This window comes from Mauremys mutica, chromosome 4, assembly GCF_020497125.1.
Source record: "Mauremys mutica isolate MM-2020 ecotype Southern chromosome 4, ASM2049712v1, whole genome shotgun sequence".
Lineage (NCBI taxonomy): Eukaryota > Metazoa > Chordata > Testudines > Geoemydidae > Mauremys > Mauremys mutica.
In genome coordinates, this window is record NC_059075.1 from 106,482,152 (window position 1) to 106,509,831 (window position 27,680).

General features: G+C 41.7%; 1 protein-coding gene across 4 annotated transcripts in view; it reads left to right on the forward strand.

The window, feature by feature from the left end:
• The first annotated feature begins 1,574 nt into the window (after positions 1-1,574).
• CARS1 (cysteinyl-tRNA synthetase 1) overlaps positions 1,575-27,680 on the forward strand; it is a 51,130-nt gene continuing 25,024 nt past the window's right edge. The window contains exons 1-11 of one of the 4 annotated variants that reach the window (XM_045016844.1): positions 1,575-1,730; positions 9,621-9,866; positions 18,094-18,185; positions 19,054-19,142; positions 19,510-19,606; positions 20,598-20,696; positions 21,884-22,033; positions 23,230-23,370; positions 24,326-24,414; positions 25,914-26,035; positions 27,429-27,541. In XM_045016844.1, the coding sequence (XP_044872779.1) occupies positions 1,706-1,730; positions 9,621-9,866; positions 18,094-18,185; positions 19,054-19,142; positions 19,510-19,606; positions 20,598-20,696; positions 21,884-22,033; positions 23,230-23,370; positions 24,326-24,414; positions 25,914-26,035; positions 27,429-27,541 (1,263 nt within the window). In that variant the 5' untranslated portion in view covers positions 1,575-1,705. Of the gene's footprint in view, positions 1,731-2,067; positions 2,271-9,620; positions 9,867-18,093; positions 18,186-19,053; positions 19,143-19,509; positions 19,607-20,597; positions 20,697-21,883; positions 22,034-23,229; positions 23,371-24,325; positions 24,415-25,913; positions 26,036-27,428; positions 27,542-27,680 lie in introns of those variants that run through there. The other 3 variants (XM_045016845.1, XM_045016846.1, XM_045016847.1) reach the window with 3 other exon arrangements.

Genomic DNA, 27,680 nt, shown 5'->3' on the forward strand with positions numbered 1-27,680 from the left:
TGCAGAACTGAAGTATTCCTGCAATGCTAGGGCTGCCTACAACAGTGCTCTTCTGTGCACAAACTATCTAGAGTCAGCCAAGTGCCTTCTACAATTCAGCCTCTACCAGCTCTTATCTTAAGCTCCTTACGGCAACTGTGTCATTATTATAGCAACCATGGTGGCATGGGTAAATTGAATGAATAGAAACGAATTCTCTGTGGTGCCAACTCTTGTGTGATTTTATCCCAACTCTTATGATAGTTGGTGTTTTCCTTAAAACCTCCGCTCCTGGAGTCATCTGATTCAGAGAGACTCCCACCTTCTGTTTTAAAATACATGCACGTTTCTAGCTTTCGTGGTTGCAGAGAGAAGCTGCCTTGCACATGTGACCTGAGGGTGCCTTAAGGCTCAGCAGCCAGAAGGCAAATATAGGGAACCCACGATTTATTATTTACAACTCATTATTTTATGCCAATATCAAGGTTTGGGGGCTGAGGAGGGGGTAGAGTGACCAGATGTCCTAATTGTATAGGGACAGTCCCGATTTTTGGGTCTTTTTCTTATATAGGCTCCCATTACCCCCCACCCCATCTGTTTTTCACACTTGCTGTCTGGTCACCCTAGGGAGGGGGTCTGACCAGGGATGGTGCAAACATTTAGGTGACCTAAGCGGTTGCCTAGGGCACTGGGATTTGGGAGGCGCCATTTTCTTCGGCAGTGACCGCAGTGGCCGGATCTTTGGCCACCCTGGTCGCCACCGGCATTTAGGCTGACAGAGCTGGGGCAGGGGAGCATGGGGAGGGCCACCTGCAGCAAATAAGGGGGGGGGGGGGCGGCAGGCAGAGGAACTCCCTGCCCCAGCTCACCCCTGCCCTGCCTCCTCCTCCTCCTCCCCGAGCATGCGGTGGGTGCTTCACTTCTCCCGCCTCCAGGCTTGTGGCGCCAATCAGCTTAGGTGCCGCAAGCCTGGGAGGCAGGAGAAGTGAAGCAGCGATGACGTGCTCGGGATGCTCGTGCTTGGAGCAGGGGTGAGCTGGGGCTGGGGGGCTGCCTGAGGGTGGGGAGCTGCCTGAGGGGGGCACCTCAGGGTGGGGGTGCAGGGTGGGGCGCAAGGTGGAAGTTTCGCCTAGGGCGCGAAACATCCTTGCACAGGCCCTGGGTCTGACTCATGGTGTTCAGCATGCCAAGGGGCGGCAGCACGGCTCACCCTGCAGGGAGCATGGCCTCCTGTCCTGGGGTGTGTGCAGGTCCCTCCCCATTAGCTCAGTCGGGCGGGGAAACAGAGCAGGGGAGGCTCTCAGGCAGGGATGGGGGAGCACAGTAACCCTTGCCAGCCCCTCCCCCTCTTTGCGGGGACCAAGCAGAGGTAGGGGGAGGAGCCCCACAAGCCCCGCCTCCCAGAGCTGGGCCAGGGAGGGAAGGAGCTCGCAAGCCCCGCCCCGGGATGGGGGGGGGTGGCAGCTAGCCAGGAGAGACAGGAAAGGTCAATCCCATTCGCGCACGCGCACTAAGCTCTAGTACCGCCGGCTGGGCCGCCTCCGTCACGTGACTCTGGCGGCTTCGGAGGCGCGTTTCTCCCCGTTGCCCGGTTACCCTGCGGTCACCGGAAGTGGCGTAGAGAGGCGGAGCGATGGTTTTCCGTCCGGACGTGGTCTTGCATCAGCCTGTGAGAGGAGTCGGCTAGACGCGGCAGAGCGAAGTAGGAGGAGGAGGAGGGAGCAGGATGGCGGCAGCCGGCGGGGAGCCCAGTAAGTGCCGGGTCCCGGGCTCGGGCGGGAGCGGCCCCTTTAAGGCCGCCCCAGGTGCAGGGCAGTGGGGGTGTCCCGTCGGGCAGGTCCGCCGTGCCATGGCAACGGGTCACCGCGTCCTCGCGCCTGGTGCCCTGCCAGAGCCGTGTGTCCCGGCGTCCTCGCCGCCCGGTGCTGGGGCTGCACAGTGATGTCATAGTGCCCTGCTGCTGCTGCAACGTGCCGTGATGTCATTGCACCCATAGCCGGGTGTAATGATGTCACCGCCGCCTGCTGTCACCGTGGCTCATGATGTCACAGCCTCCTGGTGCAGCCGGGTGTCATGATGTGCCACCGTGTTGTGCCACCAGTGCCCGGCTCTGGGTCATCCCGAGGCGTAACTTTGCCCTAATGTGCCGTGGCAGCTCTGTGTTGTCCTAGCCCCGAATCAAAACGTTGCTGTGCTGGGATGTCACCTTGCTCCTGCAGTACCTGGAATGCCCTGTTATAAACTGGGGTGAGCCTACAAAGGCCGGGACCGTGGCAGGTGTTCTAGCCGTGGTTTGTGACATCTGATGTTTACTTTTTTTCTAATATGTCAGGAAGGGGCAGTATGAATTGTGTGCTGTTTCAGGATCTCTAAGACCTAGTTTAGCTCTTGTGAAGGTCACTCGGGTATCTTCCTGCCATATAAATCAGCAGTAGTGAGATACAAAGGCTTGTTAGTTGTTGGGACTGAGAAATATAAAGATACTGGATTTAAAGATACAGCTTTCAAAGGCACGAATGGCATTTAGTTACCTAACTACCCTAGGTGCCTAGCTGTTGTTTGTGCCTTTGAAATTGCACCTTGGAAGGTTAGAGAAGATGCTATCGTGTAACAAGTCATATGGATCCTAAGCTTCTGAGGCAAGTGTGTTGGGTTAGTGGTAGCACAACGAGATGACTTATTACTGTACAAGGCAAAACTTGGGATACCAGCAATACAAGCCTGAAGTACCATTACTGATATCTAAGTGGCTGGGAAACCCTTTCATATAAGTTAAATATCCTTACATTCCCATGTTGTCCCTTCTCCTTTGTCTCCTAAAGTTGCTTTCTTTCCTGTTCATTAATCATAGTACTGTATGTCAATGGGACAGACTCTTCTAATGATGGGTTCTACAGGTTATAAGAATCAGTGCAATATGGGGTTTGGTTCGAGGCATAAACTTGGCACACATGATTATGTTTAAAAACGAAGGAGTGACAGTCTGCATTCCAGACCCCTTACATAAGACCTGTTCTGCAGAATATATCCTACACTTTCCCTGTGTGAGCTATATTGTGGTACTTTTTGTGCCCCTTACGTTTCAGGAAGCCTCCTCTCCAAGAGAAGGTTTTAAATAAAAATGTTTGGTTTTGTAAGAAGAATTTTTTTTTCAGCCAACATTACCAAAAAGTCTTGCATAGTAGGATTGCCTAAGCTTAAATATGGGGCATGGATATGCAGGACATTGCTAATTAATATGGGAGCAACAGCTCAGGTTCTCTTGGAGTAATTGAAGTTGTTCTATCCGGGGAGCATCTGGTATCCTTCTGAAAACACCAAGTTTTTTTTAAAAAGCAGGGTTTATTTTAGTAGAACAATTCAGAGTTTTGTGCTTTTAAGTTACTATTTACTATTTATATTGTAGTGCAGCCCCATTGTGCAAGGCACTGTACAAACATAAAACAAAGTGATGGCCCCTGCACACTTAGTGAAAATATTACCAGTAGTTCTGTTTTACAAGTAAGAATAATATTCTCATATGTACCAAGTGGCTGCTAGTAGGCCTCTTCTTTTTCTGATTTATTTTCAGTAGCTTAAAAAAGAAGAATTGAAATATCAAGGCATGAGCTTTCTTGAAAACTTTTGGTTCAGTTTATTATAAGGTCTACCAGTATTACTTATTGCTTAAAAGTCCACTGTTGAGTTCTTTAAAATTTAAGTTTTGTTTACTTCAGAATATATATTTGCATAGTCTAATATTATTAAACATTTTTTCATGAATTTTTGTTTTGAATTTAAGTATTCTCCTCCCGTGTTCCACCAAAGTACTGTAACTTCAGGTAAGTCTATGCTGCACATGCCTTTTGGTGGTGTCTAGAATACATACACTACTTGCCAACCTAGCACGGGTATAAATAGCAGTGTAGATGGTGAGGCACTACTTAGGCAAATGGAGTATGGGCATGCCTGAGACCTGTGGGTATGTACTCAGCTGTATCCCTACATGACTCTCTAAAGCCCAAGCAGTGCCTCTCTATCTATGGGCCTATTTTTAGTGGTGTAGTGTTCCGCTACCTCCCCACTGCTGGAGCCCTTTCTGCTGCAGGAAGCTGCTAGAGACTTTTCCTACCACAGGGAAAGGTGCATGGAGTGAGGGAGCTGCGGGAGACTTTCTCCACAGCCTCCTCTCTGCCAGAGCCTTTCATCGATGCATGTAACTACACACTGCAGTGTGTACGTGGTCAGCTTTTCACTGTGGCATGTAACTGCACATATCGTACAGGCCGCTGTAAGTGGTGTGCAGTGTAGAGGTAACCTTTGTATTAGTTCATGAGAATTGGAAAGTGAAACTGACTAAAAAACAAAAATAAAACTTACGTTAGCTCCTGCTTTTTTGAGCCTTCCATCTTACAATCCCTATTGGCAGAAAACAGTTTATGCCCCCAATATACATCATTTACATTGAAATATCGTCTGTTTGTCTGAATGAATTTCTATATCCTCCATTCTATTTGTGTACATTCTTTAATCCAGCAGTTGCAAAATTGTTATGAAAATGTAGTAAGCCAGACACACAGTCTACTCGTCCACTTTTACCATATGGCTGAGGATAATGGGAGGGAAGAGGGGGAAATGACTTGCCTCCGATGAGCAGCATTTTTGCAAGGCTCCTGTAATCCTTTCAGTGACCAAGATGAGTAATATGCAAAATGTAAACAGGCAGCGGAAATGGTGAACAAGTAATCTGAAGTGGTATTAGTAATACAGCAAATTATACTTTTACAAATACTATTTTTAAAGTGCCAATCACCCTAAAGAATGCATAAGAGAACCAGACCTTTAAAGTGTCTTTTATTGTATATAAAATAAGAGTTTTATGAATCTGTCTGAATATTTGTAATCATTTCCTATTGCCCAGGCCTTTGCAGACAGCAACCTTCTCTGTAGCAACCTTCTCTGTAGCAGAGATTCTCAAACTGTGTCTATTTGACTTGTACAAATCACTGACAATGTTCACTGACATTGAATGTGCTGAGCCCAAAATAGCTGGTACTCCACTGAAGTAAGGGATCCCCATATATTTGTGGGTGGGTACTCTTTTCCTCTCTAATGTCCTTTCTGTCCCTGCTGTGCTGACAATGCTTTTGACAGCAGAAAGGCCTGAGAAAGAGAAAATACACTTTGTGGGATTCTTGTCTTACAAAAGTGAGAAACTGATGACACTGGTATCATTTAAGTAAAGCTATCTAACTAATGGATTGCTTAACAAGATTTCAAGGTAGTTGTTTTTAATCTTTCATGTAAATGGTATGTAGAAACTAATATATCTTAGTCATCGGCTTTGTGTCTTATTTCAACATTCCATACAAGGTCACAATGTCATATAGCATTAGGTGGCATAATTTTCCATATATGGAAAGTAGAACACATTGACAATTATATCACATGGAGGGTTCATACAACTATATTAATTAGCATACCAAAAAGTAGCGCTTTATTAGTCTCTGCAATGAAGCAAGTGGTGCTAAACTTTTTAACATTGGGGAAATTTCAAATTTGCTACATATTAATAGTTAGAAAAATAAGAATTTGTAAAAAGTTATGTTGTCTCAACTACTGATGTTCAAAGTATATATTTAAAAAGAGAGAGCAACCCTTGGGTGACTTAATAATTGCCAATGGATCATTCCAATCAGATGAGTATTAATCCTGTGTTCAGTGCTTCTGCAGCATTCTTCTTCTTCTGTAGAGAAGAAGCTGCCTATCATGTTGAATTTTAATAGATTTGATTTTTTTTTCAATATGGACATTAATACATTAGGGAATAGAATGGTGAGCTTTTTTCATTGTGGTATAAATCAAATTTGAACTTGGTACACTGATTTTTTTTTAATTAAAAAATAGTTCAGGCTTTAAATGGGTGTGGTGGTTTGTTTTGTTTTTTGCTTGAAAAGTTCTGATCACAGAACACTTCAGATTGCAATCTGTACAAAAGATATGGCATGGAAACCTAGCAGTGCAATCATTCCGATTCTGCCCCACTAATATGCTTCAACCTTGTTCTGGAAGGATCACATCTAAGTTTGAGAGAGGGATGTTTTATTCTTTGTGTTAATTCACTTGTACTTGGGACTGCCACCAAGAATAGTAAATGTGGAGGTGACTTCTGGTATAGCTGTTGACCACCAGGATGAACCTGACAGAGACCAGTGTATTTTATATGTCAGCAAACTATCATTAGATTGTAATGACTGTTGAATTTTAGTTGAATTTGAGACAGTAACCTAACAGTAAAAAATTGTATTTTATTAGCAATCCCCTAAGCCATCTAGATTCCCTTGCATTCAGAAGGACGCATGTGCTTTTGTATCTCTCAGTTAGTTGATGCATTTGTGTAAACAGAAGACACAGGATACTATACAACTTCCCTTTCCAAAAGTTTTCAGGGCGTGGAGGAAAAAGATCATTACTCAGACTTACCAAGTCTCCTTAAATTAGTTAAAGTTCATACCTGCAATAATACTTGTCAAAAAGAGTGCTGCCTCCGAGGTTTTTTTGAGATGTATGTATGTTGTTTTCCTGATCTTTCATACACACAATAAATATATCATGGGGCTCATCTGGCGATTCAGATTTCAAACAGATTGACCAGTTACCATCTTACATTAATGAATGTTTCATTTTGTAAGCATCTACTAGAGATAAGAATAAATATTCCAATATTTATAAACATGAACCATTTAGAGAGAAATTTAGTTTATTGGCCAATCTTAATTCCATTTATAAGATTGCACATATTGTCTACTTAAAACTACACACATCCATTTTTCTTTTTACTTCTTATCCACCATGGATAATACTGCATTGACTTAAATTTGAGGGCAATTTTTTTAATGCATTGAGCTGACTCTGAGAGAGAGAGAGTGAAGTATGCAAAGCAACTGTTGTGACTGTGATTTTTTTTGTCACCGGTTCTGTTCATTGCACTAAACTTTAAACATCTGGCATTAAATCCTGTGTATATTTTAAAGGGTCAAATACACTTGTTATCTCACTAGCATTTATACATCATCCCTTTATATTACTGTCTTCTCGAAAGGTTGCTTGTTGTAAATAGACAGTACATACAGTATTAGATATGGTTTTAGAAGTGTAATTGACTAATATTTTCCTCTTGGTTTTATAATTCTAACTGCCTCTGTTCTGCATTGCTTCTGGTCATTCGCAGGGACCAAATGAGCAGATGAAATATTCCATTAAAGCGAAACAATTATTTCATTCCCCATAGGAAATGGGCCACACACAAAATCTCAGTCTCAGCTGATAATACTTGCACACATCTGGAAGAATCCCACCTCCAGAGTTCCTACACCCACTTGTAACTATTGCTTTTCCCTTCAAAAGCTGTGCTGTGGCAATAAGCTTAGTGCTACAGAAGCTATATGGAAACTTCCCTTGTAGAACAAGATTACCATACTGTCTTAGAAGTAAAAAATTGGTTTAGTGGCCTGGAACATGGGATTTGGAGACAGGAACTCATGTGTTCTAATCCTGGCACTGAGACCAACTCATTGTATGATCCCGAGTACATATTGATTTTTCCTTTTCCCTTACGTACCTCATGAGACAGTTCATTAATGTTTGTACGGCGTTTTGAACATGGAAAGCATCACAAAGTCTAAATTGTTAGGGAAAGATTTAAAGCTGTGTATTAATGTGAGTGCTAGCACAGATTTTGTAAACGCCACTGAGCAAATCGCAATGCTTTCTATACAGCAGTGGTTCTCAAACTTTTTTTTTTTTCCATGGACCACTTGAAAATTGCTGAAGGTCTCAGCGAACCACTTAATGATCTTTCCAAATGTGGTTTGTACCATTAGCTAACTATTGTAAAGCACTTTGGATAAAAGCACTATATAAAAATAACTTAATGATAAATGTTTTTTTGTTCTACAAATAAAAGCACACAACTCATATTTTAATATCAGTAGTCTTCCCTTTCTAATGCGATGGATGTGCCCTCTCTCCTCCACCTCAGCAGCTCCTGAGCTGGGCCTGGGAAGGAGGGCTGGGGGAGTCTCTCCACTGCCATAGCAGCCACAGAACTGAGGCTGGGAAGGAGGGCCATCTCTCCCTGGCAGCTGCAGCCTTGGAGCTGGGGAAAGTCGCTTCTTTCTGTGGCTGCCGCAGCCCTGCACATCCCAAATTCTACCCACTCCCTCTTCTCACCCCACTGCCCCCTCCCACCTACCCTCTATTTCCCCCAAGGCCACCACCTCACTTTACATATGGGTCTTCTCCAGGGTCCAGGCACCTAATTAGTGGAGCCACACCTGTGCGGCTCCACTAATTAGGTGGGTGGCCCTTCATTCTCTTGTGTGCGGCCATTCAGGCATGCAATTTATAGGGAACTGTCTGTGGACCACCTGAATGGAGCTTGTGGATCACTGGTGGTCCATGCACCATAGTTTGAGAACCTCTGCTATATGGTACCTTATTGTGAGTGTCCCTCTCAAACCACAGAACTTCTCCCTTTGTAAATGTGCTATGCTCTTTTAAGTATAAGAGTTACTTAGTGCTTGTAAAATAAACTATATAAAACAAAGCCTGTTTTACATTTGCATGATGGAAGATGAGCTGAGTAAGTCATAGGAAAGAATGGGGGTACATGTGGGGTAGTCTACCATGTCTTCTGTCAATTAATATAACTCCTGTTCATTTTAATGCACAGGGCCGGCTCCAGGCACCAGCACAGGAAGCAGGTGCTTGGGGCGGCCAAGGGAAAGGGGCGACATGTCTGGGTCTTTGGCGGCTCTTCGGCAATTCAGCAGCTAGTCCCTCCCGGAGGGAAGGACTGGCCACCGAATTGCCGCCGAAGAATGATGCGGTGCGGTAGAAAAAGCTGTAGCATATTACATGTTGCATGTTAATGCATATTACATACACATTTGAGGAAAGAAACTGATGCGGGGGACATACAGGTAGTAAGTAGCACTGATAGCTGTAATTTAACATTCTGCAAACACTTGTCAGTCAGAGCAAGTAGGGGAAAGTGAGCATCAAATTAGGACCTCACACATAAGCCCCAGTCCTGCAGAGATTTAAGTATACTTTTATAGATTTAAGTACAACCTTTATATGTTGTGAGTAACTCCATTGACATTAATATGACTACTCATGGTGCATAAAGTTAATCATTCATGTGTAAATCTTTGTGGGACGAGGGCTTTAGTGGACTAAGAGGGTGAAGTGCTGATTAAGCCCACTAGGCATGGAAGATCCTCTTATAACTGTTATAAATTGTATTTTTGTTTTCCTGCAAAAGACCTGGGTCTGTGCCTTTGTCTCTGAGCCATGATTTCCCCCTGAAATTTACCATGGAAAAACAATAGTCCTAATAATATATATATATATATATATATATATATATATATATATATATATATATTTATATTTTTAAAGACCATTTATAACAACCTTTTCTGGTTGTTCATTACATTTGACAAAATATTTTCCCTCAAATTTGCTGTCAGTTTCTAGTATACATCTGGTTGTTTCAATGATATTATTTGCCCTACTAGCTTTGGGTATATTTTTGGTCACAATATGCCTTTTTTACTTTAGTTCTGACCATATGTCCTGTGCCTCTGTCTTTGCAGCTTCCAACTACAGTTTCATTCTGAGCATTAGAGAAGAGGAAGCCAGGCTGAAGGCTTTGGACAAGTACCTCAGCACTCGTAGTTATATCCAGGGGTTCACATTTTCACATGCAGATGTGGAAGTATTCAGACAGTTTTCAAGGCCACCTATGGACCAGCATTTCCATGTTGTTCGGTGGTATAGGCACATAGAAGCAATCTATGGTGGCAGCAATGAAAAAATTGAACCTTGTAAACTTCAAACAAGTGAGTAGTGACATGGACTTGGTGGGAAAGTTACAGATTAGTAGACACTTTGTTTATATATTTTGATTGCAGAGAACCTCAACAGTTGCCCATCCATGCAATGAGTGATTTTACACAATATTAAATTTCACAATATCAAAACAATATTTAAATCCCATACAACAAGCTGCACACGCTCTACTAATCAAACCACCAGCAAGTATACAAATAAACCCTTCAATCTCCCCTTATCCTCAAATGGTCAAGGAAGAAAAGGATGGCCTTTGGAGAGTGTCCACAAGTATGACAAATCTGGGCTCTGGCAGACTAAGGGGGAAAGCAGATTCCAGCGTTAGAATCATAGGACTGGAAGGGACCTCAAGAGGTCATCTAGTCCAGTCCCCTGCACTCATGGCAGGACTAAGTATTATCTAGAGCATCCCTGACAGGTGTTTGTCTAACCTGCTCTTAAAAATCTCCAGTGATCTTTCTGGGTTCAGAAGTTTAGCTGATTGGTCTGTAATTCCCTCGGCTGTCCTTATTTCCCTTTTTATATATTGGCACTATATTTGCCCTTTCTCAGTCTTCTGGAATCTCTCCAGTCTTCCAAGACTTTTCAAAGATAATCGCTAATGACTCAGATATCTCCTCAGTCAGCTCCTTGAGTATTCTAGGATGCATTTCATCAGATCCTGGTGACTTGAAGACATCTAACTTGTCAAAGTAATTTTTAACTTTTTCTTTCCCTATTTTAGCCTCTAATGCTAGCTCATTTTCACTGGCATTCACTATGTTAGATGTCCAATCACCACCAACCTTCTTGGTGAAAACTGAAACTAAGAAGTCATTAAGCACCTCTGCCATTTCCACATTTTCTGTTATTGTTTTTCCCCCTCATTGAGTAGGAAGGGGACCCTGTCCTTGGTCTTCCTCTTCCTTCTGATGTATTTGTAGAATGTTTTCTTGTTACCCTTTATGTCTCTAGCTAGTTGAGAGCACCTTGCCAACAGTTTCCCCCACCTTTATATCACGGAAGTTAGGTGTCTCTGCAGATCACAACTGTGGAAGAGGTGGTCCCTTGGATAATTAGGTGCCATAGAGTTTAGGAGTTAAAAGGGGAAACCAAGCATCTTGAACTCCACCTGGAAACCCACAGCCAATTCATACAGTTCCAGTGGCACTATGTTATGTGCTTCTGGTATGAGGCTTCACTTAAACAGATGCTGAAGTTTCCAGATGTTTTCAAGGTGTAGCTCCATGTAGAATGTATTACAGTAACCTAGTTTCAAGATGGCAAAATCATGGATAAATGTGGCAAGGTCCATGGTAGAATAAATGTGGCTGTTTCTGTCAGATGGACAGAAAATTGGGTTCCATTAGTATACTGAAGATATCATAGCACTTGGCTCCATACAAAATCTCCTAGTAACCTTATATTGACATAAATAAGAACAAAATGGAACCCGTCAACACCTCGTGCGACAGGGCCCTTGGAGCTCACAATTGCTATCACTACCATCTGAGTCCTTCCAAATTAAAAGGAGTAAAAACACTCCAGAGTGATTCCATCTGTTCCTGCTAGGTGATCGGAGATGTGTCACTAGCAGTGTAACACACACTCCAGATTACATCATTAGCAAATGACCACAAAGTTCTACACTGGGTGTAGCTAGTAATGTGGCATAATTGATGGACCCAGAGGTATTTGAAATAGTGAAGCTATTTCCTTATTTGTTTTGTTTGATAGTTTCTCTGGTTACAGAAATCAATTATCAGTGTTTTTAATAATAAAAAACCTAACCATTAGATATAAGACATTGTCATAGATCCACAGGATCAGTGCTATGCCTCAAGCTTTGCATCAGTCTCTTGGAGGAACCCCTTCAATGTGCTAGCCCGCAGGGGCTCTCACTCTTCCTTAAGGGTAGGCCATACAGCCTCACGATTTCCTGAGACTGAACTGTTCGGGCTTCAGCGCTTCTGCATCACACCTCTGATGCATCACATCCTTCTGAACAAGTCCAACTGAGATAGACTCTGGGTTAGGGACTTGAATGTTTTTCAGGGACTAATGCACATCACACAGTATTTTCAGTGACACTCAAACAGTGGTTTCAAAACAGTAGGGTTTATTAGTCAACTGGATGCACAGCTCTGGAAGTCCTTAGGTTAGCATAGAAATATAAAGACTAAACCATAGTCCATTCTGGTCAGCCCAGCACAATTCACCAGTCAAGCTGTAGTGAACTCCATTTTCAGGCTCTATATTTCTCTCTGACTTCCTTCCTTCCTTCCTTAGTCTGTTCCCAGATGAGCGAGCTCCCAAACTTCTTCCAGAGCCCACACTTGTCCTTCCCCCGTCACACCTCTTAGTACTTTGTTCTTGAGCTGGGGCTCTGCTCAGGAGAAGTGGGGGAAACCCTCCTCCTCTGGGTTGTTAGTTGCTGGGTGTCAGTGTCCTGGTGATTGGGTTTTCCATTGTTTTTTGTGGGTTTTCCATTGATGTCGATCAGCGTTGGCCAATGTTTGTATTAACCCATTCAGTCCACTCAGACAGCTAAGCAACATGCCACCTGCCCCCTTTGTCTCCTAGTCTTCCTTGAGAGCAAATGTAATCCTTTCCCCCCACATTGGATAGCAATGCAAAGTAAGGGGGAAAGAGGCTTATATAAGAGTCATAGAATAGGATTTTTTGGTAATATTTTTTGTCAGAGATGTATACAGTTTTTGTTTTGACCGTGTGAGGGTCCACTCAATTGGAGCGATTCAATTTTTTTTACAAAGAGTTACAGAAATATAGATTTTATATATTGTACAAGTTTATAGTAATGTAAACTGTGTTATAAACCGGGTAAATGATCATTTCTGAAAAGAATGTAGCTTTTCCTTGGTAATTAAACAATTACTGTTCATGTGAGGAAATTGGAACTGGTTAATCCAGGTTATTGTGTAACCTCTTGGGAGTTTGTCATTCTTCTCTGATGCTTTCCTATGCCCTTAAACAAATGCTTTATAGTGAGGTCCCTGCTCAAGAAGTCCTGTAATAGTTATTATATTATTCATAGTACTTAGCTCTTGTACAATGCTTTTCAATAGCTGCATGTTAACACCCTGTCTTTTTTGATCAAGGTTATTGAGAAGGTGGTGTTGAATTAACCCCGGTAGCATCCTGTCATCATATGTGTTGTGCATGCCTACCAGTCTGGTATTAGTTGTTAGTCTGGCACAGACAAGTTTGGTTTTGTTGGCTGATTTCCACCTACCAACAGACACAATGAAGGTTCCTGGGCTGATTTGTTGGCTCGGGCAGTAGTCTTTGATAGCACTAACTATAAGGCTTTGTTGATTCACCCAGAGTTTTATGGGTGGCGATAGGATAGCCCTTCCATAGGTTTGTGCCTTTCTGTCTGAGAAATCTTACAGGGAGGTAATGAATCTGCCTTCTCCCAAGGTCTCCTGTTAAAGATGTACCGTATTGTCCCGAGTATAGGCCGCACTTTTCCCCCCTAATTTAAGTCTTTAAATTAGGGGTGCGGCCTATAATCAGGAACTTGAAAAAAAAAACAATAAAAATACTTCAAATCCCAGCCGCGGCGGGGAATCAGAACGCTCTGGGCTGCCCGCCGCGGCGGGGAGCCAGAGCGCTCTGGGCTGCCCGCCGCGGCGGGGAGCCCAGAGCGCTTTCAATCCCAGCCGCGGTGGGGAATCAGAGCGCTCTGGGCTGCCCGCCGCGGCGGGGAGCCCAGAGCCCTTTAAATCCCAGCCGCGGCCGGGACTCAGAGGGCTCTGGGCTGCTCCAGCTGTGTCCCCGCCTCCCCCGGCCCCGCGTACCCGCCTCCGCCGGCCCTGACCTCACGCCGCCCGGCTCCAGCCCCGGCCACGTCCCCGCCGCCCGGCTCCGGCCCCAGGCCCGCGTACCTGCCTCCGCCGGCCACGTCCCCGCCTCCTCTGCCGCCCGGCTCCACCCCGGCCGCGTCCCCGCCTCCCCCGCCGCCCGGCTCCAGCCCCGTGTACCCGCCTCCGCCGGCCCCAGCCTCAGGGCCGCCCAGAGGGGGGGGCAAAGGGGGCAATTTGCCCCCAGGCCCAGCAGGGGCCCCCACGAGAGTTTTTCGGGGCCCCCGGAGCGGTGTCCTTCACTCGCTCTGGGGGGCCCGGAAAACTCTTGCGGGGCCGGGCGCAGGAGCTTCTTCTGCTCCTGGTCTGCGGGGGGGGGGGTCCTTCCGCTCCGGGGCGGAAGGACCCCCCACTGACGAGTTACTGCCCAAGCGGGACCCGCTGCCGAAGTACAGCCCGGTCTTCGGCGGTAATTCGGTGGCGGGGGACCCTTCCGTTCCAGGACCCGCCGCCGAAGTGCCCCGAAGACCCGCGGCGGGGCCTCTCGCCGCCGAATTACCGCCGAAGACCGGGCTGCACTTCAGCGGCAGGTCCCGCTTCGGCGGTAATTCGGCGGCGGGGGCGCCCCGCGGCGGGTCTTTGGGACACTTCGGCAGGTCCCAGAATGGAAGGGCCCCCCCCTCCCCCCCGCCGAAGACCCCGGGCCCCCGGAATTCTCTGGCCGGCCCTGCCTGGCCTCGCGTCGCCCGGCGCTGGCCCCAGCCGCGCGTCCCCTGCCGCCGGCCCCGGCCGCGCGTCCCCCGGCGCCGCATCGCCCGTCCCCGCGTCCCCCGCCGCCCGGCCCTGGCCCCGCATCCCTTCCCGGCCGCCCTACTCTGGCTGGCCAGCTACCTGGCTCTGGCCGTCCGGCTCCCGCCACATCCTCCAGCTCCGGGCTCCGTCCGCGTGACTCCTGCCCCGGCCCAGCATCCCGGGGCTCCTGGCTCCAGCCACGGCCGGACTGTAGTGCCGCCAGCCACATCCAGGCAGCGCAGTAACGGGGCAGGGAGGGGGTGTTGGAGAGAGGGCAGGGGAGTTCGGGGTGGGGGGTGGATAGGGGTTGGGGGGGTCAGAGGGCAGGGAACAGGGGGATTGAATAGGGGCAAAGGTCCTGGTGGGGCAGTTAGAAAGGATCAGGGGATGGATGGGGCGGTGGGAGGCAGTCAGGGGCAAGGGTTCCAGGGGCTGTCAGGGGACAGAGAGAAGGGGTGGTTGGATGGGGCAGGGGTCCCTGGGGTGGGGGGAGGTGTCAAGGAACGCGGGGGGTTGGATGGGGCAGGAGTTCGGGGGGGTGGCCATGATTCCTAACCCTAAGAACATTTGCTAATGTTGTTGATTGTTGTGCAGGGGAGAGGGTGAGAACTGTTCCCATCAGTCTCCTTGTTGTCCATTCCTTTTCCCTTCTTTATTTACAGTATAACTACAAAATAGTTTTCAATATTTCTGAGTATATAACATATGCCGTCAAAAGCAGGACTACCAAAAGTGTTAAAAGTGTTAAAAATACTGGTACATGTCTTCCTATTCATTAAATAAAATACTGTTTTACTGTTCTACTAATGTGTATATTTTCTTTAAGTTAAAAAAAGTTAAAAATTTAATTTTTTTAAAATAGCACCAAACTTTAAGGGTGCGGCTTATAATCAGGAGCGGCCTATACTCGGAACAATACGGTATGTCTGGCTACTGGTGAGATAGTGAGATATTATGTCTTACAGTGTCCAATAGGCAGATAAGGAGATGCAGCGCTGCATCTCCTTTTCATAGAACTTGGATATTGCTGTTTGTATTGTCCTAGTGTCTAACAGAGATAGGGATGTGGATGAGAACAAACTCGCTTAGGTTCAACCTAGAGAAGACCAAAGTGATGGGAAGAAGCATATAGATGAATGGGCTGGGACTGTACATTGATCTCTTATTGGAAGTGTATGTTTGAACTTTGCCATTATAGTCTATATATATCATTGCTCCTGGATCATGAGCTGACAACTTTGGCACATAGGATCTTTTTTTCTTCTATGATTAATTTTGTTGTTGCGTTCACCACAGTAATCCATGTTATTGTAACCTTTGTAAATCTAAGAGTAAACACTTGTCTTCTGGTATTTGGTCTTATTTATGGATAGGCAGGTTTTGTACTTGAGGTATATGTTAACTTGCATCTCATTTACAGTAAAATACTTAGAACTAATGATATAGCTCAGTGTACAGAATACAGATGAAATATTTTATCCTTGTCTGGTCTATTAAATTAAGCCTCTCTTTTCTAGTTACCCAATTGTTCAAAAGGATAGTGGGGATTATATATAAACTGATTATATATAATAACTTTTTGCAATTGATTTTTGTGGTTCTCAGTTGCAATACACACAGGAAAATGTTTCCAGGGAAACTGAGTGAATGATGGGCATGCTAAGAGACAAAACTTGAAAGCCATTTTGACAATACAAGTTACAAACAATTGGATAATATTTTAGTTGCAAGTAAATTGCATCCCATACAAATTCTTAACAACAGTACTGAAGTAAATGGGGTGAGAACTTCTTGTATCTCTCAGTTTTCTGTTTTGCTGTTTAACTTGCATCAAAACTGGAAGAATATGTGTTAACTTAATATTCACACCTCATATCACTGAAATACAGCCCCAGGTGGTATGGAGAGTGGCAGCCAGATGCACAGTACACTGCAACTTCTTGGAGGGGATGATACTCTTCTGCTACTTGTTTTTTAAGCACATCAGAGGTGTAATACCTAAGATTGTAAAAATTTTAGAAACATAATGGAAAAGAGAGAGTCTGGTTCTGCTCAGTGCTTATGTGTAGGTGGGCAAGGAAAAGGGAGTACGTGAGATCTTCTAATCCCTCCAGTTCCCCAGCGCAAGCAGCAGGGCACCCTTCCTGCCTCACAAATACTAAGAGTTGTGCCCAGCTATTACCCCAGCACTCCAGTGGGCATACACTACATCCTCAAAGAATCATGGTCAGCTGTTTAGAGGTGTGTCCACGCCTCCCGCTTGGCATGCTGCAAGCTAGGACATATGATATGCTTCTTTTTAAAGGAGTCTTAAATATTCCCTGGCAGTGCATTACGGTGCTTTGGCCTGAACCATCCTGCTATCTAAAAGCAAGATAGCTCTGTATTAGACCTGCTCAGAAAAATGTCTACTGAATTTTTCTGTTGGAAAATGCAAGTTCATTGAAATTTGAAATGTTACATGAGAACATGTAATATTGGCATTTTGGTGTGTTTCTACTTTTTTGTTTCATTTTCATTTTGTTTTGACTTTTATACTTACAATTATTTTATATATTTGAATATCATATTTAATATTTTGTATTTTGACATTATGGAAATGTTTCAATGTTTTAATTGTACTAGAAATTTCAAATTTTCATTCTGATTTGAAATGAAAACAGATTACTAAAATTTGGAAATTCCTACCAGCGGGCGGCTCCAGGCACCAGCACTCCAAGCGCATGCCTGGGGCGGCAAAAAAGCTAGAGCCTCCCTTGATTCCCACAGTATGGAAATTCCATTTTCTGACCCACTCTACACAATATTAGGACTGTAGCTAGTAGTACACTGGTCTTCATCCTCTCTCTGGCCCCCTCCTCCTCACTCCTTCCTCAAAACATAGTGCCCTCAGGTAAGGGCTGGATTTTGCCTCATAATTTATCATACGTCTTCTTTTACCATAATGATTCAGCTCCCTGCAATAAATACTTCAAAGACCAGATTGTGCCTTCTACTGAATGTGCTCCACTTGGATATGTATTTGTAATAAATGAAGGTGTTCAGAGAAGCAATGTGTGATAAAAGGGCAAAGTTCTTTCTAAGCTATGCGGTCTGCCCTTTTCTCTTTCTCCCACTAAATGTCTGTTCTTTGATACTGGCTCTGGACTTTGTGGAAATTTTTCTAAATATTGCATGAGTTTTAAGATATGCAGTCTTATTAAGGTCAGTGGTGTCACAAAGATAAACTGTTACAGATCTTTTTGAAAACAGTTACCTCAATGATTGACTATATTTCAAAATCTTTGTACATGCTTTCATGCACACTGTACTGCAATTTTTTCCTGTGTTTTAGATTTTAATTTGAAAAGGGATATAAACTGATGGCAAGCAAGAGAGTAGAAAATAAACTTGTGTGGAATTGAATACATCCCTTATACCAACTCTATGGAAAGGTCTATGTAATATGATTAGTTTGGGCTATTTTGAATGGAGCGGTTTCTGTACATTTATAAAAACACTTTTTCCTTTTAAGATAATTTAAGGTAGATGTTTTTGAAAACGTGTGGAAAATCCTTTACTATCCATGTCTGTTATGATGCTCTTTAAAGATTCTTGAGGTTGTCTTTACGTTCTTTTCTAGGTAAAGGCAAACGTACACAGCCCCACTGGTCTTCCCCAGAAGGAACAAAACAGTCTAAACTCTGCCTCTACAACAGCCTCACTCGCAACAAGGTGAATGAAGGGAAAAACTGCAGGGTTTTCTGTAGAGATACAAATATAATTGACTGACATTTTTAAAATGGTTTTCATATCTGTTCACAAGTTTCTGTGACATATTAAAATAGATGTATTATTTTGCTGAATCTTATTAAATATGTGCCAAAGACACCTAGTTTAGTCAAATGTGTCTGTAAACGTAAAAAGTGCTGTGATATTCCAGGTATAATATATGACTTCAGCCTTCCATCACCCAAGAGCCCATAACATAACATACACAAAACCGAACCAAATTGGAATTTGTCTTATTAGGGCTTGTCCCCATGAGAAAGTTTTACCAGTATTGATATAACAGCTCCATCTGGACACTGTTGTTCTAGTATGAGTAGCTTTTTTGTTTATTAGGTTTTAAGCTAAACAAACATTCTTTAGCACCATAAGCTAAATTAAAAAAAAAGCCACTCTTTTATATGGGAATAAGAGCATCTAAACTGAGAGTTATACTAGTGTAACTACATTGATCTAAATTCTCACCTCAGGTTATACCGAAAAAAGTCTCCATGTAAACTAGGCCTCGCTCTCCCCTTTGCATATATGGGTAATATCTGCTAAGGGTTAAATGAAGATCTGACCCATCTGGCTGTCTAGACTTTATCACATTTTATAGACTGCAGCTAATGGAAAAAAGACAAAGTATGTTATCTCTTTTCTGTGGTGAAGTTAGCATTCTTTTCTTACAGTAAAACTGAGAGTGTAATTGTTGTGTTATAATCCAGATTCATATAATCACATTTGCTTGACATGCCTGTGCTCCTGATGTTGCTGCTCTGAGACCATATGTCTTCAATTTCTTCTGCTCACTGTACCTTCCTTTCCATTTAAGGATGTATTTCAGCCCCAGAATGGCAAAAAAGTGACATGGTATTGCTGTGGCCCAACAGTATATGATGCTTCTCACATGGGACATGCCAGGTACCACAGAGTTTCTGCCTTGGATAAAAAGCTAACAGTTTATGTTGTAAGCAACTAAATAACAAAGCTGAAAATCCCTAGGAATATGTCAAGCCAACTACAGTGAGTTAGACATACTGCTAGACAACAACTCGGGTACTCTAAGGTGGAAAAAGAAAATTACCGTTTATATTTATCATGCAATGAAAAGCCTGTTTGTAGTGGGGGAAAAGTTAATGTTGCTATGGGAACTTCAGCTGGGAATTTACTGACACTATGGGATTTAAAATCTCATTCAGTGCTGCATTAACATAGTTCTTGCATATAATAGATGTGTATATGAGGTATCCATTAAGTAAAAGTAAGTTCTTCCTTTTGAATTTTTTAGGTCATACATCTCATTTGATATCCTGAGAAGAGTGTTGAGGGATTACTTTAAATATGATGTCTTCTACTGTATAAATATTACAGATATTGATGATAAGGTAAGGTGTCTTTAAAGGTGCATCTAAACGACAATAAGTTGACCAAGTCCAGGGATTCAGAGTCAGTATGCATATAGTATGTTTTTATCAATTTGGTAAGGCTAGACACCTAGACTAGTAACTTCAATTGCACTATGTAACCTGATTCTAATCTCTGTGACAAAGACATTGGTTTTCAGTCACTGGATCTAATTCAGTTTTAGTATAGTGGCTAGACTTTAGCAAAACCTCTAGTAATTTAGATCCATGCTGCTTTTGTGTATAAGTAGGCTTGGCAGAATTCAATGTTTGTATATAACTTCAGTGAATAGTATCTGTTTATTTTTAAACATTTTCCCCTTTTTTATCAAATTTTAAATTTTCACAGTTGTACAGAATTGTGAGTTTGAAGCATTTTAAATGTTTTTATTGATTTTTAATTTTCAGTTGTGGGAAGGGGCGAGCCAGACAATGAGAGGTGGTCAGGCAAGAATTATTTAATGATAGTAAATGTTGAAATTCAGAAAGCTGAAGCTTTATAGCCATTAAAACCAAAATTATCAACTTCAGATGTCAAAATATATAAAAGTAAATACTCTTAACTCAAACTCTAAGTTCTTAAGCAGCACTTTTCTTACTTTGCCGATCTTTAAAAAACGTTGATTATCATGGATGGAAATACTTTGTGTCAGTTTCCTTGTGCATGGTGAAATCAACCAGTACCAACATATACTGATTTAAAAATCTAATCCTTCAAAGATGATATGTAAGTGAATGTGGTTATAGACAATTAAGATTATCTGTCCTTTTTACAAAGGAAACTTATTTTATTGGTTATTAATGCATTTAATTTCATGATTACTTTCTTTGATGTGCTTCAGTGGTGTTAATTAGATATGTAATTCTTGTAGTATATTGAATTTAGAAGGGTAGTAAGTATGTGGTAGGAAAATACATTGGTATTTGGACTTAGCCTTTTTTAGAAATATGTTTTAATATTCTTGCCTTGTAGATCATCAAGAGAGCAAGACAAAATTATCTTTTTGAACAATATAGAGAGAAGAAGCCACCTGCAGTCCAACTATTTGAAGATGTTCAAGTTGCTTCAAAGGTGAGCTCATAGTTTTCCTCTGCTAGTAACTTAGGCTCTGATTCAGTAAGGTACTTTAAGCATGTGGGGAGTGCCATTGACCTATGTAGGACTGCTCATGTGCTTAAAATTAGGCATTTGCTTAGAGTACCTTGCTGAATCAGGGCCATCCACAGGAAAACTTCTGATACTGTATTACTGGAAATAAACAGCCATCTTCACATCTGTAGAATTTGTGACCATTTTTTAAATACACACAAGACTTTTCTGATGCATTAGGCATAAAATTGCATGTGCAAAATGCATGCCTAATTTTGTCCCCAGACAACTAATCTGCATGTATGTATGTACTATTTTGAGGAAAATTCAGATGTTTGCTGCAATATTACTGGAGCTTCTGACAAATAAAACACAAATTTAAGGAAAGGCCACGTATGAAAAGTATTTATGTAGACTTTCTTTATGCAGTAAGTTGGAACATGAATTATGCTGCCTACTGTGCCGTTGACAGCATCGAGCTGTTGGTGCTACAATTTAGGGAATGCAGTAGGTTAAGGATGAGTTTTTGGCCTTTTTGTGTGTCATGAATTGGAAAAAAGATAAGTGATTCTCAACCTTATGAGTTGAAGCACAGAGCTGGGGGGGGGGGCTGCGTTTTATGTATGTCACCGACTTGTCACTTAACTTTTTTGTGCTTAAAATTATCCCATCTATAAAATGGGGCTTATCGTGCTTATTCACCTTTGTAGAGACCGTTGAGATTAAGGGAATGTACTAAATAGTGGTTATTTTTAATCTTTACAACTTTGTAACTATCTACAAGGAACCCGTATTGTGATACAGCTGATAATTCAGATTTAGACAGTCAAATGTGAATGGAATTTTATATTCCATATCCTTTTGGACCGTTAAAACTGATGGCCTTATTATTGCTCCTTTACTGATGTTGAGCAGTACATTATTCTCTGAGTAGTCTCATAGATTTCAATCTGACTGCATGTGGGGAACATACTACTCATCTCAAGTAAGAAATTATGTGCTTAGAACATATTTTACATGAGGAATAGACAGCTGTTGAATAAGCTGCTCTTGCAGCACAACAGAACATGAAGAAAGTGCTTATAGTTCTGTCATCCAGTTAAAGTTATTGGATAGATTTTTTTTTTTCTTTTTACTGTACATTATTTCATGAACATTTCTTAATGTAGCCTTTTTCAGCTATGTTAAATGACACCACTGATCCAGATAAAAAGCAGATGCTGGAAAGAATTCAGAATGCAGTGAAGTCTGCTGTGGAACATCTAGAAGAAGCTGTGCAAAAGAAACTTCCCGGAGAAGAGATCAACAAACATGCTGAGGTCAATATGAATGGCTTTTAAATCTCATTGGCTTGTAACAGTTTTCTGAAACATTTTATAAATAAGAATTTCCCAATACTTAACATTCAACGCGGTAAAACTGTATCACTGAGCTCAGTTAAATAGTTTTCGTATGCCACTCAGAGCAGCCTCAGACATTGCAGAACCTCCTCATGATCTTTTTTGATAGCTGCTATTTCCAGTTTTCCGTAAAGGATTTTCTCCCCTACAATAGTGGACTCATATATCTTTAGCCTTCTTTCATGGAATTTCTGTCTTGGGAAGGGATTCAGATCTGTATGGTTGTACATACAGATCTGTCCACAGTGCATATGCAAATATCTTTGACAGTTTTATTGCTGTGCTGCTCAAGTATTTTATGCCTCTTGTTCACCGAATTGATGTTTCCAAATTATTTCAGAAATATCTGTCCTCTGGATGAGGGCCTGAGCCAAAGCCCATTAAAATAAATGGAAAGATTCCTATTGACTTCATTGTCCTTTGGATAAGCCCCAGTAAACACAATAGATATTGTAACTAATTTCTCTTAGTAATTAGAGTCCTGGATGGTATTGCCTCTCTTTCAAGCTGTTTGGTGCAATAACTATTGGGGGCACAGACTGTGAGCTCCCTGCCTTTGTAAAATGAATCCTTTTTGGTCCAACTTATGTAAAGTTCATCCAGCCACTAAAAGATGGGTGCCTTTATAAATGTTTTTGTTTTTAAAAACAAATCTATTATGTCACCGGAGTAGGCATTCTTTTTAAGCTGATTCTATATATCTGGTCTCAAAATGTATGGTGTAATTAGAGTGTTAATAGAAAACTAAAGAGAAAATAGCCTGAATGATATTTAGGGTGCACTTCTTTTTACTGAATTATCTTTATTCATTTACATGATATTTCTCTTGATCTTCAGCAAAATGCAAATCCCTCAGCACTTCTCTGTATCTTTTATCAGAACACCATTGAGACTCTCCAGATATAAATTATGTACCCATCTTCTATTCACTCCAAGCACATGGAAGGCTACATGGCTGCCAAGAATTATAGGTGCAAGAATATTCATGCCCAGGCAAATTAACAGTGTGAAAACATATTTTCTGTTAAACGGCATTACAGTCTAGGCTCATAAATAAGACTTTTTCTAGATTTGTATTGCACTGAACTGTTATGTATATAATTTTCTTTTCATAGAAATTGTTGGAAGAAGCAAAAGATGTGCTGTCCGTGTGGCTAGACACCAAGTTTGGCAGTCAGGTGACTGACAACTCCATATTCTCTAACCTCCCAAAGTTCTGGGAAGAGGAGTATCATAAAGATATGGAAGCCCTCAATGTAAGTAAACAAGCTGCTCCATCTTCTGAACTTTGTATGTGCCAAGCATGTGTATTGCTGGCTGCACCCTTAGAAGGCCCTGAAGTAAAATTCAGTAACTCAATTGTAATTGAAGGCCTTAGCCCACCACCTTATTGATGATCTTTAACTTGCAATGAACCGGTGGCTATTAAATCAGCACCTTAAGACCCTGCTGTCCTCTTCTCATCATGTTAACAATAGTTTCAGCCATCTGGAGATCAGGCACTTCATACTGCATATCTACACTCCATCCCTTCCCCTTGACATGAACTGGGCAAACACATCGGGGTGGGTGTCTCGTTCCCTTACTCATTAATAAGGTCTATTTTCCTTCCTCCAATGTTGCTAATTTCTGCCTTTCGCCATGCTGTTGTCCCAGGCTGAGTCTGGAATTTGAGGTACAGTACATGGCTGGGGTCACTAACTGCACCACCAGGGGCCCTGCTAACAAACATCAGCATTTAGCATGACAGTGCACCATCACTGGGTGCCTAAGAAATTCTAACTAACTCGATGGTGGCAATAAACAAGCCCACTCTGAGAATTTTGTATCTGAATGCTGTTGCCTATATGGAGGTTCAGATAACTGAAAGCTATTTTTCTATGTGGCAGGTAGCTTAGAAACATGGTGGGGAATAATCCCTGCACAGCCATAGATGCCACAAATTGAACAACTTTCATCTCCTGCAGCAGCCAGACCTTTAGTAACTTGGCTGATGGGATAAGAAGTAGCTCTTTCAAGTCCCAGAGTAGGAAACTAGGCATTAGAACGTCTGTGTTCCTTTGAGCAAGTCACTTAACTGCCTCAGTTTTTTCCATCTTATAAAATAGTTATTACCTGTCTCACAAGGATGACACGGTTTAATTGAGATTCTGGCATGAAAAGTGGTATGAAATGCAGTATATATAAATGCCTATTTATCTTTATCTATAGGTGTTACCTCCTGATGTCTTAACTCGGGTCAGCGAATATGTACCGGAAATTGTGGCATTTGTTCAAAAGATTGTGGATAATGGTTATGGGTAAGTGCCATTCTGGGTTATGGGTTCTGTGCAACATTACAGAATTATCGCTGCAATTATTGTGTAACCAAGCAAAGCTCTAATACTGAAATAATAGTTCTACAATATACAGTGGAGCCATCTTACTCTGTTTCTATAAGCAATGGTACAAAAGACTGCATTCAAGCAGTGTTTCTTTGGGATAAAAATAATCAGCTTGTTCCTTCACATCCAAGAAATAATCTCAAACCTGATTTAAAAAATTTTTTGTTACCGTGGTTTTCATGTTCTTTTACAAATGGAGACTTCACATCATAAAAATATAGGGTGAAGTTACAGCCCCATTTAATCAATGGTAAAACCCTGACTGTAACAGGACCAGGATTTTACCCATAGTGTTAGGCAACAATTTTCAGAAATGGAAGTGTAAAATAGGCCACTAAATCTTCATTTAGGCACTTAAGTAGAAGTGGCTTGATTTTTTTCACATGTGCAGATCTGCTTCTCCCACTGACTTCCCCAACTCTTGCTGTTGCTTAGTACCTTTTGAAAATCAAGCCACTTCTATATAGGTGCCTAAATATCCAGGCTTCCCGACTTAACATTTTTTCTGTTTGTAGCTTAAGCAGGTACAGATTTAAGCAGGTATGATAGGATTTTCATCACAAAAACATCTTACCTCTGAACAGTTTAAAAAGCAATTTTTTTTTTCTAGAACAGCAGGGAAAATTCATACACTATGGCTCAAACTGCCATTGGGTGTCTAATATACATGTGCTCAAAACCTGTATTTGTGCCTATGCTCAAGCCATAGGTCTGCTGGAAAATTGGCCCTGTGCTCTGATTGCTGCACACTCCTAGTGGTTTTGAAACAGAGAAGGAGGGAAAAAATTCTAAGGACGACCAATTAAAGCCAATGCAAAATAAATTGGCTAAATAGAGGAGGACAAAATTGATTGGATAAATGAGAGACAAGGTAGGTAAGATAGTATCTTTTAATGGACCCAAAGAGTTCAGCATTGCTCGAAAGCTTGTCTCTGTCTGTTCCACCAACAGAAGTTGGTCCAATAAAAGGAATCTCACCCACGTTCTCTCTCAAATATCCTGGGACCAACACAGTTATAACAACACTGCAAACAACCTGGAAAATAAATATAACTTGTAATTGTTACGTTATTGCAGACAATCAAAAGATGGGAGGAAATGTTAACATTTATAAAGGAGAAATATCTAATAGTGTCCTTTTTATATCTTGCTAAAACATTTATTTAACAAATTAATTTTAATTGGCTTTCCTGTTTAACTTGGCTTTTTATAGTTTTTACCTAAAGTTTTTACCATGCACTTTAACAACTTAAGACCAAATTCTGTCATCCTTACTCCTGTTGAACATACTCCTCAAGTACCATACTCCTCAGGTAGTCCTGCTGAAGATCTTGTATAGGGTGGATAGAGATGCTTATTGCTGAGTTTTAATTTTATATTGATAGAGCTTTTGTTAAATTCTTTTAACCTTCTAGTTATGTATCAAATGGGTCTGTGTACTTTGATACAATGAAGTTTGATGCCACTGAGAAACACTCCTATGCTAAGTTGGTTCCTGAAGCTGTAGGTGATCAGAAAGCTCTTCAAGAGGGTGAAGGTAATAAAATCAATATTCACTTAAGTTACTATCAACATGCACAACATCAGTCATTCCCATTGACGTGGTTCAGGCCCATTAGCATAATGGAAATTTTTTTAGTCTCCACATTGCACTTCTTTTATTTTTGGTGTCACAAATGAGTAGAGTTGGGCTGGAAACCATTTTCCTGTCTTGCAAATAATTTTAAGATTTTGAAACAAATTTATGTCCCAAGTCAGGACAAGAAGTCAATCTCAAAACATATTATGAACCAAAAATCTGAAAGAAAAAAAAAATCAGTTTACATCAGTCAAAACATTTCAATTTCGACCACTTTTTTTATATTCTAAAAAATTATTCTAGTTTAAATTTTGAAACAAAAAGTCATTTTGAATTGGGAAACCAGAATCTTTCATTCTGTGTTGAAATAGGGTGTTTCAACAACTATGAAACTTTTTTCCAACAATTTTGAGTCTAGAAATTTGTCAAAATTGACCCTTTCCTGCAAAAAGTTTTGGTTTCAACTAATCAGAATTTTTTGATGTAAAAATATTTAGTTGAACAATTCCCGATCAGCTCTACAAATTAGCTGTTTTCCTGAAATCAGTGACCAGCAATGGGGTTGGATCAGCTCTTGTTACAGCTTGCCTGCTTCAAATGTAAATTACTTTTATATATTGAGAACTGTCGTTAGCATTGTAAATATTCATGTTACTGTGCTGAGCTAAATGGGTGCAGCCCTCCTTTTTAATTAAAACTTGTGGAAGAGGGTGATGCCAAAATTTGCAACAAAGCACGATGCCAATGAGGAAATTAATAATTCTATTTTCAGTGCAAGGTTTTAATGGTCTTCAATAGATAGTACATGGGGTCACACATTGAATGATAAGGATAAAAATAAATATTGAATAGCTACACATTCAGTTATTACCATCCATCCTGTGTCATCTCCTGAATGAGACAGAGATGCTATGGAAAAAATAGTACGTGATCATGTAATGAAAGAACAGATTATAATGCATATGCAAAAGGGACCTGAATTAAGGTTGCACAGGCCTTTATTCTGGCATTTTCTAACTTCCGACTGCTTGAATTTGCAATCTTAACATTTTGTGTGTGTGTGTTGGGGGTTGTAATGCTGTGATTATGCATGCTGAGAATGAGTAGCAGTTGAAGCACATATTTCAGGGCTTAAGAATCTTCACAACTGACACTTTTGTTGGTAGTCTCAGGAGTGACGAAGGATTAATCAAAAAGCAAAGGATTACTATTGTCAATTGTAAATTTTTAGTGTGGTGGGTTTTTTTTTGTTTTTTGTTTTTTTGCATTGAAAGCTACAACAGAGCCAGGAGTAGGTAACGCTAATGTTTAAAGAAAGTGTAAATGTGTACAAAGTTTTCTCCATCGACAGGTGACCTCAGTATCTCAGCTGATCGTTTGAGTGAGAAACGTTCCCCGAATGATTTTGCTTTGTGGAAATCCTCCAAACCAGGAGAGCCCTCATGGGACTCCCCTTGGGGAAAGGTAAGGATCAGTGTGTTCAAACCACACACGTAATACAGAAGCTAATCATTCTACAACTTATGAATATCCTCTGTACTGGCCTGTACAACAAATGATCCAGCCTCATCTTGCATTTAATGAAGTCTAGATTGCAATAATA